At 27.2% G+C, this 15,578-nt stretch overlaps 1 protein-coding gene and 1 long non-coding RNA gene across 4 annotated transcripts; both read right to left on the reverse strand.

The window, feature by feature from the left end:
• Window positions 1-351: 351 nt before the first annotated feature.
• Window positions 352-3,423, reverse strand: LOC111636890. The gene is made up of 3 exons (XR_002758610.1): window positions 3,228-3,423; window positions 2,668-2,695; window positions 352-436 (listed from the first exon to the last, which is right to left on the reverse strand). It is a non-coding gene; the product is annotated as an uncharacterized LOC111636890 (long non-coding RNA).
• Window positions 3,424-5,065: 1,642 nt separating this feature from the next.
• LOC111636900 (protein NDNF-like) lies at window positions 5,066-13,526 on the reverse strand. 3 transcript variants are annotated; one of them, XM_023382288.1, is made up of 5 exons: window positions 13,478-13,526; window positions 13,133-13,272; window positions 9,585-9,749; window positions 8,382-8,506; window positions 5,066-6,816 (listed from the first exon to the last, which is right to left on the reverse strand). In XM_023382288.1, the coding sequence occupies exons 3-5, from the start codon at window positions 9,737-9,739 to the stop codon at window positions 5,465-5,467; spliced, it is 1,632 nt and encodes a 543-aa protein (XP_023238056.1). In that variant the 5' UTR covers window positions 9,740-9,749; window positions 13,133-13,272; window positions 13,478-13,526; the 3' UTR covers window positions 5,066-5,464. The 3 variants fall into 3 exon arrangements, with proteins under 3 accessions (XP_023238056.1, XP_023238055.1, XP_023238057.1); XM_023382287.1 differs by lacking the exon at window positions 13,478-13,526 and having other exon boundaries at window positions 13,133-13,422; XM_023382289.1 differs by lacking the exons at window positions 13,133-13,272; window positions 13,478-13,526 and adding an exon at window positions 10,537-10,559.
• Window positions 13,527-15,578: the final 2,052 nt, after the last annotated feature.

The following is a 15,578-nucleotide window of genomic DNA, read 5'->3' on the forward strand; positions in this document are numbered from 1 at the left end:
AAAAAAAAAAATAAAGCAAAATAATTTCAAAAAATATAAACCTTCAGGCAACCTATTATTAAATTAGTTATATATGTATCTAAATTAGTAATAACTATGTAGTTCAATTAAAAAAAAAACTTTTTTCTTCTATTACTGTAATCAATTTGTGATTTTTCAAAAGATTTTTACAATAATTAGCTTTGAAAACCACGTAAATCACTTAAGAGTACCAATTGCAATTATATTAAGCAATGAGCCACAATAATGGAGATGAGGATCATTAGGTCATAAGTGGAATGCTCGTGACCTAATGTACATTGTTTTTCCTATTCAAAATTTTCAACACACACAGCGAATTATAAAAAGTTTTACCTGCGGCAGATTTCAGCGGCTCTCTTCCACGAATGACGAAGATTAAAATATCTATAACACCGAATTCCATTCCTGGACCAATCTGTAATTAAAATAAATTTTTAAGTAAACTAAAGGAAGTTATATAAATTACTATTATAATACTACAAATAGTAGTCCCTGACCTATTAATATTAAATATTTTATTATAGACTTATACTAATAAAAAAAATTATAGTTATTTATATATATATATATAGTACCGTATATCCTTATTATAGGAAACTTTTTTTTATTTCTCTCTTTAAACAAAATAGAGTAAACGATTATTGCTTTCTTATATCTGATCGAGTGTTACAAAGGAGTTTTGTCGTTCATACTCTAATTCCTCTTAAAGCCGTAAAGAACAAAAATATTTCGTATTGTCATTGTTATTCGAGAAAATAAAATTGTTTAAGAAAAAAAAAAATAAATGGAAAGATAATTGGATTTAGAAACAATAGATTCATGAACAAGTATTATCTAGAATTGAAAACTAAACCTAAGGTTTGAAAAGTGTTGTAATTGTTCTCGTAATTGTATGGTTTAAATACCTTATAATTTTCTCATAATTATTTTGGTTTAGATCCAGTGAAAGAAATGTTTTTAAGTTTTTTTCTTAATAAAATTAATATAAAAAAAATGCTTAACAATAAAAATAAACTTAATTTTTCAGGCTAATATGTACCCTGTACAGGACATTGCTATAACAATACATTTACACTTCTATAACACTGTATAATACAGTGTTATAGAAGTGTTATAGAAGAAACAATACATTTACACTTCTATAACACCTTCTATAACACTGTAGATAATTCCGTGTTATATGAATTCCGTGTTGTATGAGTCACTTAGATTTTTTTTACAAATACATGAACCGTTTACAGCCCGGCACACGTATTTGTAAAAAATCTAAGTGACTCGTACAACACGGAATTCATATAAAACGGAATTATCTACAGTGTTATAGGGGGGATCTACTGTATTGTTAATTTACAAACTAAATTTATATCATTTTGCAAAGCAATAAATTTAACTATTTTGACTCTTAACGGGTTTATTTTTTATTTCAAATTATAAATTAATTTCCTGATAAGTCGATAAGAGGATAAGCGTGTGTATTTTTTTTTTTTACATTTAATTGAATAATTGTTCCGGTAATGAAGAAGTTGAAAGATTTTTCAATTAGAATAATTATAATATAGATAATAGGAAGTAAAAAAATACCGAATAAGTAGAACAAAAAGGAAGTTGAAATGTAAAACTTCCAGTAATTGTGGACGGAATAAAGGAAACAAAACAAAAACGAAAACACGAAAAAAACATTAATAAGAAAGTGTTAGAGGAATTAAAAAAACGAGAGAAACTGTACGGTAAAATATACAGAGAAAAAGTTGCTTACTTCTCAAGCATAACAAAAGCAATTAGGAAGAAGAAATAAATGTTTTTCCTCACATGTCTGATTGAATATTGGTCAAGTTTTTATAATGGGAAGAAGTGAAAATAAGTAACGAGGAAGAAACAGAATCAGAAAAGACATTTCGTCGCTTAATTTTTATATTTAAAATTGAAAGTTTTATAAATATTTTAAAAATATATCCCATTTATAAACTTAATAACCCAGCATTTTATTATTTTCCAATGTTTAAATGACTTTTCTGAGAGATTCTACTGGTTAAGAAATACTACTGGATTAAATTATATCAATTAAATCCTACAATAATAATAATAATTTGCAGTTTAATTAATAATATTCTATAATATATAACGAAAATTGTTATATTAATTAAACTTTACGAGATTTACAATAGAATAATTAATGTCGTGACAGAAAGTATGATATTAACTTAAACTGTTAATTTAATATAGAAAGATTAAAACGAGTTTGAACTATTTAAAACACTGTAATCATTTTTTTTTTCAACGTGATCCATGTAAATTAATTATTTCGGTACGTAACGTTAGGTTCAATTCGTTAAAATGAAACAGTAGTAGACCCTTATATAGTTTTCAATGCTATTAACACACCTAGGTCATTCACCCGTGACAAAATAACGTTACTTGGTGACTTTTCCTGGTTCGTGAGACGAGTTCGACCCTGTCTCGACAGGTCATATTAAGAATTTCTCATACAATTAACATCTATAAACATTTTTACTTTAATTAACTCTTTATATTTAAAAATAAACGATTTAAAATAAGTTAAGAAGCAAATTTAAAAAACTTAAGAATAACAAATTATATTGTTTTTATATTAAAAAAAAAGACTAAATTTAATATAATAAAACTCACCTTCTGGACATCTAAGAAGATCATTATCCTGTTTAAAAAGTAATTTTTTTTTATTAATAAAATAAATTGTGTATTAAGTTTTAATCTTTAAATGTAAATTTTATATCTTAAAAATACATTTTTTTAAGGACTTTTTTTAGGATTTCAATTAAACTTTGTACATTGGAATGCGTTCATACAAGGCCAAGTTTCTAGTTTGACCTACGTTATGGCGAAATTACTAGCAAGTTTGGTATTCGCGGTGTTGAACTGAATGAGAAATTTCTATTTAAAAAAAAGAAAAATCTTAGTGTAGATGTAACTTAACAGTTATAAATCGCATTCTCGCAAGGTGTTCTAAGCTTTAACAATAGACAATGAAGAGTAAACTAACACTACTACGTATAATTTACATTATTATAACCTACTTATAATGAAAGTAAGAAATACCGAATGTTATATAAACTTAATTAAAATTATTAAATGAGTTTTATCTTTAAAAAAATCAGATTTAAATAAAGAAACTCACAGTGAGTTTCCGTATATATATATATTCTATAGAAGAATGTAAAATAACTCACCTGAGTATTGGCTAGACTTGTGGCTAGAAACAAAACACTAAAAATTACAAAATTAATCCGGAGATAATTCATTATCCTTAAAAACTTATGTGCACATTACATATCCATGCACATCATTGGCATCAAGTAAATCGACATTCGACCATGTATGGCTGGTGATTGTCTCTACAAGACTCTAGCCAAGCAACTGCCTGAAAGAAACTGGTTCTACAAGTCTTCTTTTACCTGTAGGCTACACCTGTCCAGTTAGCTGAGTTCTGATTTTTTCGCATGAATTACAATTGTAGTGGATTAAATCCTCTATTATTATTATTATTATTCTTTTATAAAAATGAAAAAAAAAATAAAAAATTCGGAAGTTCATTTTTATAATATTTTTAGAAATTTATATATTTTTAGCCATAAAAGAATTAACATTTATGTATTCATTTTGTACATAAAACGGTGTTTAAGAGTATATAATAGTTTTAAAACGTATAAAAATTAGGGGGAAAAAGACCAAATTTAGTCATTTTAAAGACATTATTAAGGTTTAAAACAAGTCAAACTACATTTTAAACTATATTTCTGGGAATCACGTTATTTTATTAAGTCATAAGTACATGATATGAAAGAATAATTTCGGAAATAAATATGATTACATAAACTACACAGTGACATAGGTACATTTTTTAAAAAATATAATTTAAGATTAAATTCAAGTTGGCGTAATATTAACCAATAAAAATATATTATATTCGATATTTTAATGAAGAAATAATCCTTATTTGGCATGTAGAAATGTGTATAACATTCAGGTTCGTTCAACTTTCACCTTGGAAAAATACATCTACGTCGTCACATGACTCGAAGAAAGCGACAGTAGAAAAAGAGCAATATATATATATATATAGTAAATTCCTTCAGCAAATAATAAGAATTATATAATGATGATGACGATAGGATTCACCGCCATAATCTCCTAACCTGAAAGTTCTTAATGGAGAAAGGCATTTTTTTTTTTTTTTTTTTTTTTTTTTTTTTTTTTNAGGGAACAATGTAAAATTCTTAATTTATTCATTTCAAACGGAACGGTTTAACTGGTTTTATTTGCACCGCAGCATCAACGTTTTTCCCCCCTTCTCCTGTTTTTTTTTCTACCCCTTCTTTGTGGTTTGTTCTAAAGTGCTCCATTGGAAGCGTGGAGTAACGTTAATTGTCTTTATGTAATGTTTACTTTCAAAAAGATGAATGATTTAAACCATCACCTTCCACAAATAGCAAAAGATGAATTTAAATAATGAGAGGAAAATCAATTAAAGTGATGCACTAAAGCATATTTCTATCTTCCCCCTTTTCTTCTTTATTTTATTTTATTTTTTTATTTTTTTTAATTTCTTCCTTTCTCCATTTTATAACAGATATCAATGTCTTTCTTACTTTTATTACAGTTTCTTCTTTATCAATTTTAATATGTAAATGAAAGCAATATTTCAAAACTAATGAAGTAAGTCTTGTTTTCTAAAAGGAATTTAAAATGTTCTTTTTATTTAAATGATAAAATCCTGTACGCTGATTAGTTAAAAGCGTTTACATATTTATTTTGTCATTATTTATTTATTTATTTTAAATACATCACTTTTAAGTTCATTAATATACATTAATTTAGTTATTATAAATAATATTATATTTTATAAAACACTAAATATAATATTTACTACAGATTATTTAAGGTTTTTAGGAGAAATTTACGAAAAAATCGAGCGATGAGTTGCTTAACTTTTCCGGCAATATTGAGAACTACGTGTGGCGCCATCTTTAATGATATTTTATTAAAACAAAAACTAAAAATACTGTACAAGAAGTCGGTTTGAGCACAAATGGCTAATACAATATTATCTAAAGAAAGAATACAAGCGTGGGATTCTGTACATAAATCGTAACAACTAACATACATATCAGGGATTAGGAATAAAAGAGTTAAAATTCATTTTTCATTTATAAATACAAATAAAATTGTTTTTTTTTATTGGTGACAGCCGATTATTTGCGGATCAAATTCCGCATTACGGTAATTACGAGTTTATATTCTATTGTACTTTAAAACCGCATTTAATGGCACAAAGTATCATTGACTAGATGTCGAACGTTTACGGATAGAAAAACAGTTTACCATTATAAATGATATACGGTAATCCCTGAGATTTTAGAAACAAAAGAAAAAAAAAATGTATCTGTAAAAGATTTTCAATGGTCAATCACCTATAATTATTAGTGCAGTTTTTTCTAGTTGTAGCCCACACTTGTTCGTACGTAAGAGTTTTTCCTCGAAATTTAGTCACCTGTACTTCGAATACGTAGGTAGTTGCAGGTTCTAAACCTTTAATTTCTTGTAGGATAACATTATTGAAACGATATCTACTAAACCGGTGATATCTTCTACACAAAACTTTCTGTTTTCCTTTACTTACGATACCATCTATTGGTTTGTTGCATATATCTTCGGGTTTTGCAAAATATTTAAAATGTTTACTCTTATCGGACTGTACGTAGATACAATATCGAACTTTCTCGTCATTAGTTGTCTTCCAAGCTAACGTTACAGATTCGCACGTAGTTAATGTATCGAAAAGTTGTACTCGTTTATCGTTGGGCATCGTCGGAAATGGATACTTATGATACTTTCTGCTGAGCCACAAACGTACCCTTCTCGGTTGTTTAATTTTCGAAGAAAGTGTCAGATGTAAAGTGCTATTCGGAAGATCGTGTACTACTATCGTGTGCATATCCATAACATTTACAGAAAATATTTTTTGAGTATCGGTCGATAGTGTAACGTTAATGGGACCCGGTCCGAAACATGATTGCACGAAACACCATATCGCTTGTAACGTATTGATTGTTGCATACTCGAAAGTTGCACTGTAACCATTAGATTCGTTTAAATATACCATGATTAACATATTCTCTCTCAATTTACCGGAATGAAGACTTTTTGTAGCGGCACTGATGCCGATGTAAGAAGAACTAAAATTAGTCAAAGGATCCACAGCAAAGACATCGAAGTAGTAAGTACGGCCTTCTTCTAGATTTTGTACCATATGCCATGTTTTTCTTCCTAAGCAAGTATATGTAATGTCATTTTTTAAATCGACATTCTTTTTAATCTCTTTAGTTCGGGTCATCAATCGTTTTTTGGCATTTTTCTCCCACCAAAAACCAAAACCCGTGGATGGTGGCAAAGGAGCTGGATAATCGCCCGTCAAATCAGAATTTAATGAACAAAGTGTTGGGTAATTCATCCTTGGATTTACAGAAATACAATATTCGATTTTTTTGCCTTCAGTTTCGGAAGGACTCGGAAGCCATGATAAAAGAATGCGATTTCTTCTGACTTTTAAAACATCCAAATTTGGATTATTAGGTAATTTTGGATATAAACTTGTCATGTTACTTGTTGATAAATATATTAAAACGCTGGTATCTCGTATTTTCGCAGTTATTTCTAGCATATAGAGTCCCGAAGGTGCTTGAAGAGTCGTGTAAGTTTGTCTTTGCTGGCCATAGTAAATAGATGGATGATTAATGGGTACGTGGTTATTTAATACATCTGAAAAAAAATTTTAAAAAATTTTTAAATTATGTGTACAGTATTAATATTAAAATATTTCTAGGAATCTATTTTAAAATTATACTTTTTAACACGAGATGGCGCCACCTTAAAAATCGTTTAAAAATTTATAATCTTGTGTATATGTACATATTATTTTTAAATGTTTATTAATTAATTGCATTCATACATAATTTTAAACTTTTATTTATTAAACATATTTAAAAATTACAAATTACTGTATTTAACATTTTCAATTCGTTCACTAGATGGTGCATTTATGACCATAAACATTGAAAAAGTAAAATAAAATAAAATATTAATAAATAAATAAATAAATAGAATTTTATTTTTTATTGAAGTTAAAACTTTTATAAAATATTTCTTTTTTAAAAAATGTTTATAACAAAGTTATTTTATGTGACACGTCAAGCGATATCTGGGCATCAATGCCGAACTTCTCACGTTACATACCAGAAAAGCAATAGAGCAAAATATTAAACTTATAGAAAATATAAGCGTCCTAACAAGGCTTTCACCTTTTTTTTTTTTTTTTAATTTCAAACGATTCTATTTCCTCGGCCTTTAAAAGAAACGAGATAATGAGGGGGAAAAAACAACTCGCTGTCTATGTAAATAAAGCGTGGCTTGTGAAAGCAAATGTTTAAAACTCGCTTAATATTGGAAGGGGAAAAAAATATAAAATGTCATGCATGCCCAATTCCGTAACAATCATCTAATCTAAAATACTAGCAGCTGTCAAAACATTTCAGAATGTCCACTGAAAGGCGGAGTTACAGTTTGTAATCGGAGATGCCATGCTTCAACGTTAACAATACCTGATTCTTCCAGATAGAATTCTTTTCGAAAATATATAATTACTCTATATATAATTTAAGTTGTATTGTATTGTATGTATAATATATATAAAGCAATTAAATTGCTAATCATCTGTTAAATGGCAATTTATATATATATAGCAATTAACAGTGTCGGCAGCAAATTTCTTTATATGGCATCTACCCAATATTATATTTAAACATCAATAGCATCAGAAGTAATAAATAGAAAACAATGAATGCAGCACTTTTATGAAATTTATCATCAATTGTTTTTCTAACAGTAAGTAATTTATGAAAATCAATAATAAGTAAACCCTACTCGAAGTTTATAAGTGAGAGATGAGGATTTTAATTCATCAGAATCAATAGTAATCAGTAATAAGAATTTTATTTATGAGAATCAATAATAAAGTAACAAATGATATATATATAAAAATAGTAACTAATAAATGATTTATGAGGGTTAGAAATGCCGCTACAAAAAGAAACTAATAATAATAATAAATAAAAGTAAAAAGTTTACGAGCGTTTAGCCATATATATTAGGGGTAGTAATTCATTTATAAACTTTGTCCCTAGATTATAATGAATATTCTACACTCAATTAATTATAAATTACTAAAAAAAAATATGTAATTCATTCGTCAGAGTAAAGTTTAAGAAGAAATTTAATATATTTTATTATATTATTTTTTTTTCAAATTAAAAAAGAAATTCTCCAACCTGTTTCTGATCTAGCTACTTCTCCAGGAAAACTTCTTAGAAATAGCCTCCATTCGATTGGAGATGAACAAGGAGTGACTGTCAAAAACATGGGTCTCTGCTCTTTTTCTATTAATACGAAGATCCTGAAATTAGTAAATGATATAATTTCAAGGATAAAACTTTATCTTAATCCGTTTTATTTAAATAATAATAATAATAATAATAAAATAGCTCACAAACTTTTTATAAGCTAAGAGAGTGACCTAAATATATTAAACTTAAAATATGAACTACGATCTAGATAAAGTTTAGTTGTATAATCGTTCTATTTTAAATGGGTTACTATTTAAATTTTGTCTAAAGTTAAGCGAGTAAAAGACACGTTAAAGACGTAGGCCTGTTAATAATTAACACGTTAAATTTCCAAAATTACTAACACCTAAACGGTGCAAAGTTTGTCATTTATGTCAGGGTTACGATTCTAAATATTCCTCTCTATCTATTAACTGTTTCCAGAAGAATGATCATAAGATGGATGGAATGTCCCAGTTAAGAAGCCATGCTGTCTGCTTCGTTATTTGTATTTCGGTTCACTTTTGGTACGTTGACAAGACATTTTGTTGGCCCAGACAAAACAAATGGTTAGACTGATAACTGTTTCAATTAGAAGTTTCTCAACAAAGTTTAACAACTGCACACTTTACCAATTAATAAAATGGAGTTGACAGCATTTACAGTATTTAGGGTCGAGTGTCATAAGTGTCAAAATTTATCAGAAGTTGACCTATAATAAGTTTTCGAAAGTAAAACGTTTAGATTTAGCGATACGCTTGATATATTTCTTTCTATTTTTTTTTTTTTTCCCAGGTTTTGGGTATTTTAAATCTATTCATTTTACAGTGTTTACTGCATCTACGTGCTCTCAAAAATATATTAAAAATAGAATTTCTCGATCTCAATAATTATTCTTCGATGTGTATTTGGTTAGATCCCTAGGCTATTGAAAAATAAAAGTATTTCTAGATAAACAGGGTGGTAGAATTTCCGAACAAGGTGATTAAGATCCCTGTTTAGTTAACTTAGAACATCTGGATTGGCTTTTACTGTCTTAATGACAGACTCTTCTAAAAATAAAATAAGTAAAACAAGGAATTAGTTTTTGTCTGAATCAACACCGAAACAAATATATTTAAAAAGTAAATGATGTTTTAATTAACAAACCTCTTTATTTCTTCACGAAATATGTATACTTTTACTTCCATATTCTCTGGTAGTACTCCATTGTCGAAGAATATTTCAGGCCGATACTTGAAAGGATCTGATGATAAAGATCCTTTTGATGATAACAGCACAATGAGAATAACTAACGATATCATTTTCTTCTACCTTAAATAATGCAATAAATATATTTTATTACTTTAATTTCTTTTTAAAAATAATATTATTGTTTTTTATATAATCTATACAATTTTATATGTATGTTTTTTTGTAATTTTATTATGATAAAATAATAAAAAATAATAATAATTTTATGCAGAAACAATTCATATAAGAATTAATGCAAATTAAAAGCTTAACATATGAATATATTTTGCATGAACAGAGTGGTAGTACTAATGNTTTTTCTACTTTAATTCTGTTGAATATGAATAAGTAATGCTGTATTAAGTGTACATTTTGTGATAAATATAAATTGTACACATTTATAAATTGAGTTCAATAATAATAATAATAATTTTTTTCTATTATTTTATAAAAAAATTTTCTTAATATTCTTGAATAAAATGGGAATAAATGTATTTGATAGAAACAAATATTTTCTTTTGGAAAAAAGAAAAAATGGTGCTTTATATAAACCGATAACACTGGATCAGGTTATATAATATTGTTATAAATAACACTTTACAATAGTTATCGTCTTGAATTGTTATAAATAACATACTTTGTAACAGTTATTACGTTACCGTGTCGTAAATTACGTATTTTACAATCGTTATTATGTCATATTATTTTAAATATTAGACTTTACGTCAGTTATTACGTAATGTTGTTACTTATAACATATTATACACATCAAATTTTATATTATTTTAAATGAAAAACGATAGATTTTGCTTATTTCTTATTTATAACATCAGTCACGTTATATTATATAGAACTTTACTGAACTTACGTATGATATAAATATTACATAACACGTCTATAAATATCGTATTATTTAATTATAAAATATAAATTATGATTATGATACGTTTATTGTTAACGTTTATCTTTTAATATAATTTATTACATAACAACAAAATGTTTATTTATAATAAAATCCTTGATAATAAATCCTCGAAAGGTTACTCGTACGTTGTATATAATAACACTAAAAATGATACTTTTCTATTTATTTGAGAATATATATAACAATGTTAACAATCAAAAAATGAAATAAATAATATCCCGAATGTATTATTAAATCAATTTTATTATAGATATAATTTTATTTTAAAATATTCGTGTTAACAAAGTAAAATAAATATTGAATATTTACGAGTTTCGTTCTTTCTATTCCGAATTTCATCGGTAAAGTAATGGAGTGATATCTTAAACAAACAGGTCAACAGGTCAGGAATGAATCCCCATGTGAAAAATTCTGCTCTTGCTCGGATATAAACAATTGTGTTATTCTTATCCGTTGCACCACTTGCACCGTGTCATCCATCTTTACACAGGATATGACTTCACGCCATCCGAATTTAGTTTACTCTTTAATATATATTTAAAAAAGTTAAATATTTTTAGAATATTTAACCTGAGAATATCTTCTATACAGGATATTAAAAACTTCCCTGTTTTTTTTTTTTTATTTAATTAAAGCGTTAATCGATATCCAAATTCCTTCATTTAACTGTAAACAGTTCTGGTACATCAAAGAAAAATGATCGCAGCTGCATATTAGCGTATCGAGGACCGAAAAAAAAAATTTTTCTCACACAAATTTTATCAAAGCATTCGTAATCAAGAAACATTGTTTATCTTTTATAAACTAAACAATTTTTAGTTTTGCTGGAAAGTAATACTTTCGAGTGGATGGTATCAAGTAACAAAAGAATCTTTTCTGTTTTATAGAGGTAAATGAACCTCAAAGAGATGGGAAGCTAATAAACTATAACAGTCTCTTCTCTCTCTCTGTCTTCAAATTTTCCCAATTTTAACTTTCTATTCTCTGACCTTGTGTGGTACGGTTAGGGACAGTTGTAGCATCTCAGTTTTAACAGATGTCACCAAAATCTGTGGGAGGTAAGTCAGCTGATAAAATTGATTGTTTTCTACCCACGTGCGACACATGTGAAGAGTCAAAAAAAAAAAAAAAAATGTCTCTCGACTCGTGTTATAATAATTGTTTAATTAACAAAACTACGCTCTTTAAAATGCATTAAAATGTTGACATTTGACCTCTTAAAATTCCACACATATTTTTCAAACCGATTGGAAACCTTCTTCGGCTCCAATTACTGTTCCTTTAGAGTCAAACCGACTTTTCCAAGAAACGGTCTAGTAGCAATTAATGCTTAGACAGCACACATGTTTATTTTTGCATGTTTCAAAATACAGACACCGCAATGGTTTTAATTACCATCTTACAAGATATACATCCTACTAACTAAACCCTACACGATTTTTATCGATTTAAAAAGCCCAATTGAAAGATCTTACATTAAATTTAAAAAAATAATAATAATAAAAAATACTTGAAAAAATTAACTTAAAATATTTATAAAAATGATTGCAAAAAGTAAAAACGAGAATTAAGTACATTTATAAATTCGATTCAGTTAACAGTTACAATACAAATCCTGTTTATTTAATAATAATTAGCGTATCGAATAAGACAATGCTTACATTGTATGGAAACAATTTATCTTCCAGTTTTCAGAAATAATAGAATATAACATCACGCTCTGGAAACGAACACGTGCGAGCAGACTAAAGCGTGACAGATGAAAACACGTGGTCTCCTTGAGTAAAAATGAGCACTTGTGTCTAGGACAAATTATCATTCTTTCTAAAAATCGAATCTTCTTAAATATTTTATCTATATTCCCATGTTATTGATGTATCGTGTGACGTTGTGGGAAAGGGAAGAAGGGATGGGGAGTTGTTTTATGACTTTAAGGGGATACTATCGATCGGGGTGACCACGTCCTGCAATTTGTTAGACATTTCATTGTTTCTGACTGTTTTGTTAACTTCTTTTTACCACTTTTTCTAGTAAAAATGTGTGTGGTGTTCGAGGAATGAAGCGAGTTAGAAATGTCATAATCCGTTGTAATGTTTTAAGAACTTCCGGTAATTAAATCCATACGTTTCGTTGGAGAGAACATTTTTCTTATTTTTGGAGACTATATATAACTATGTTTATGGTTATAAGCATGATTAATTTAACTAAATATCCCCCTTTTTTAAAAAAAAAAAAAACTATACTGTCACCTAAATAACTTTTAACTATTTTTTTTTACGATTAAAAAACATTTAAATCCTGTTAAAATTCACGACTTTTAACGATGATAAACGAGAGGGAAATTGTTTAAAATGTTTAAATCACACGGGAAAAACTCTATTCATAACCTTAATTAGTTGTTTACTTTTAAACAAGATAAGAAGAAAAGTCATTTTACAATTAACTACAACTCTTTGATTTATAACCGGAACTATTATTACACGAGTCATTAATTACATAAATTTATATAAAAATTTATATTTATTCTATTGATACTTACTAGTTTTAGTCGAGTTTCTTATGATTGAAGTGCTGGTTACGATCTCCTTTCCGTGCCAGCTCAGCATCTCCAAATGCAACTCATCTGACAAGCGTAGTGTGGTGCTGGTGGTGATGGAGTCACGTGGTATATAGGGCTATCTAAAACAAAGAAGTTTCAAGTAAAATTTTAGAAGATTTATGATATTATTTAAGCTACAGTAATCCAATGCGAATTTATTTTTAACAGTAAAATAATATTTAAAAATGCTTTGCAAGTGGACCGTTATAACACTGTACAAAACACTACTATAGTGTTTAGTTTGCTAGATTAATTTTTAATGTCCTCTAGCGAATATTTTTTTACCAGTTTTCTATATTTAGAAGGGATTGTTTTTACGTAAACTTAAGTGTTATACGGTTTGATTTTCTCATTACGTGCGTCACTGAATTTATAGGGACGAATGTGATACCGATTACCAATAGACTCAAGATGTTTATCTTTAAGAATTGTTTTTGATCTTGAAACGTAATCTTCGGCGAATTAAACAGTAGCTTCGAGTATTCATTTCAGTAAAAACGTAATAAGGAATTTACATTTTTAAATTTAATATAAAACAGTTAAATGTCACCACTGTTCGGATGACTTTAAATTCAAATTAATTTGTTTTTTTTTAATTAAATAATTCAGGCATTTTTAATCATTATAATTTATTATTTAAATATTTAATTAGCTTTAAAAAATTGTACTTTATCAAATTTTATTTAAAAAAAAAAAATTGTAAATGTTAATGAGTAAAATCGCCATTAAGTTCGACCCTACTAGAAATACACACGACCCCATTATCTCCCACCCCTTCGACCTTTAACCACAAAAATTTAAAAGCACGAATCCCACGAATAAACAAATCTCCTTGCAAAATTTTAGCAATTTTCGACAAAAATCACAGGAGTTATTAAGCTTCAAAGAGGGTGAATAAAATCGTGCTCCCATTTATTTTTGAAAAAAAGTGTCCGCCCTTTAAAGGTGGCCGTTGTTTGCAGGTGAATAATCTCTATTGAAATTTCTATATTTGCACTGTATTTGTTATTTTTTTTTTAAAATCGTTTTAGCCATTAAAGTATTCTTATATCCTGCATTTAAATAAAGTTATTTAAATATATTATTTAAATGAACTATTAAATAAAACTATTGAAACAAATTTTAGTTATATAAAAACTTTTTTATATCTTATATTTTTGAATTTAAAAGGCGAATAAATAATGAAAAATCGTTTTGTCTTCTATCAAAATCAAGATAACGTTTGGCTTAAAACAAAGTTTTTATCATTTTAATAAACAGAATCAATGGTAAAAACTATGCGATGTCAAGGACATTTATGCATTTTATTTCAATTCTTTCTTAGAATTGTAACTCTTAAATTTCTTCTTTGTAACTAGGGAGATACTTTCTGTAGAATTTCAAACATTTCATACACTCAAAAATTATGCCTTTATTTTTAGAATGATTAATATATATATATATATATGTTCCGTTAAAGTATACATTAAACTAATCAAATTCACCTGTTATATATAATATATCTTAATTACGTATATTTCTGAAAGGGTTTTAATGGACATACACACACACACTTGTTTCGTTTCCTCTCAAATAAACGGTCCTCGAGTACTTTTCATATAATAAAGTGTATTGTGATGGATTTCGGTGTTAGACTGAGCATTTTCAGCTGTTTTACCGAACTGGAAACGGTCCAAATGCGTAAATTTAGATAAATATTCGAAAGTTTATTTATTTTCATCATTTCTTTTATGAATAATTCTTCAAAAGCTTTAAGGTATCTTGAAAAACTTCAAAAGAAAACAGCGCTCTTTCAATGAGGAATTTTGCTGATTTTTATCGATTGTATATTCGAATTTATTATTTTTATAAAATTATAATTAACTTATCTGGCACACAGATCACATTTATTTAACTTTCACTTTATTGAATGGTTGCTCTTATCGAATAGAATCCATCTATGAATATCTTATAACTGAATGATTGTCTATGTACTTTTCTATGACACAACATCACTCAAGAATCACGAACTCTCCTCCTCGTGTCTTATCTAGAAGAAAGATTAATGAAGTTTTAAATTACAGATGGAATCTTCTTCTCCTTTATAGGATTAATATATTTACTCTCTGATATCATCTTAATAAATTCGTAAGATTTTTTCTATGTAATTTTTACTAAAATGATGCAAAATTTATTTTATTAGCAGTGAAAACAATTAACGATTTTCTTTTTTGCCATAAACCTTTCTCATTCCTATTAACACCATTAAAAAAAAAAACAAAGCTAGCCTCAATACTGCATCCTGTCTCCATCTGTTGACAAAAATATTTAATAAATTTATTCGTGATAAAATTAATTTAAAAATAATAAGAATAATAATAATAATTAAATTAATTTTATCACGAAT

This window comes from Centruroides sculpturatus, unplaced genomic scaffold, assembly GCF_000671375.1.
Source record: "Centruroides sculpturatus isolate CEXI.00-Female unplaced genomic scaffold, Cexi_2.0 scaffold1079, whole genome shotgun sequence".
In the NCBI taxonomy this organism is placed as follows: domain Eukaryota; kingdom Metazoa; phylum Arthropoda; class Arachnida; order Scorpiones; family Buthidae; genus Centruroides; species Centruroides sculpturatus.

Excerpts from the sequence above, each read along its gene's own strand:
- LOC111636900 (XM_023382288.1), bottom strand. The coding sequence starts at position 9,739 with ATGATATCGTTAGTTATTCTCATTGTGCTGTTATCATCAAAAGGATCT. Across the intron at positions 8,507-9,584 it reads TTTCGTGAAGAAATAAAGAG|GATCTTCGTATTAATAGAAA; the intron begins GTTTGTTAATTA and ends TACTAATTTCAG. Across the intron at positions 6,817-8,381 it reads AGTAGCTAGATCAGAAACAG|ATGTATTAAATAACCACGTA; the intron begins GTTGGAGAATTT and ends ATTTTTTTTCAG.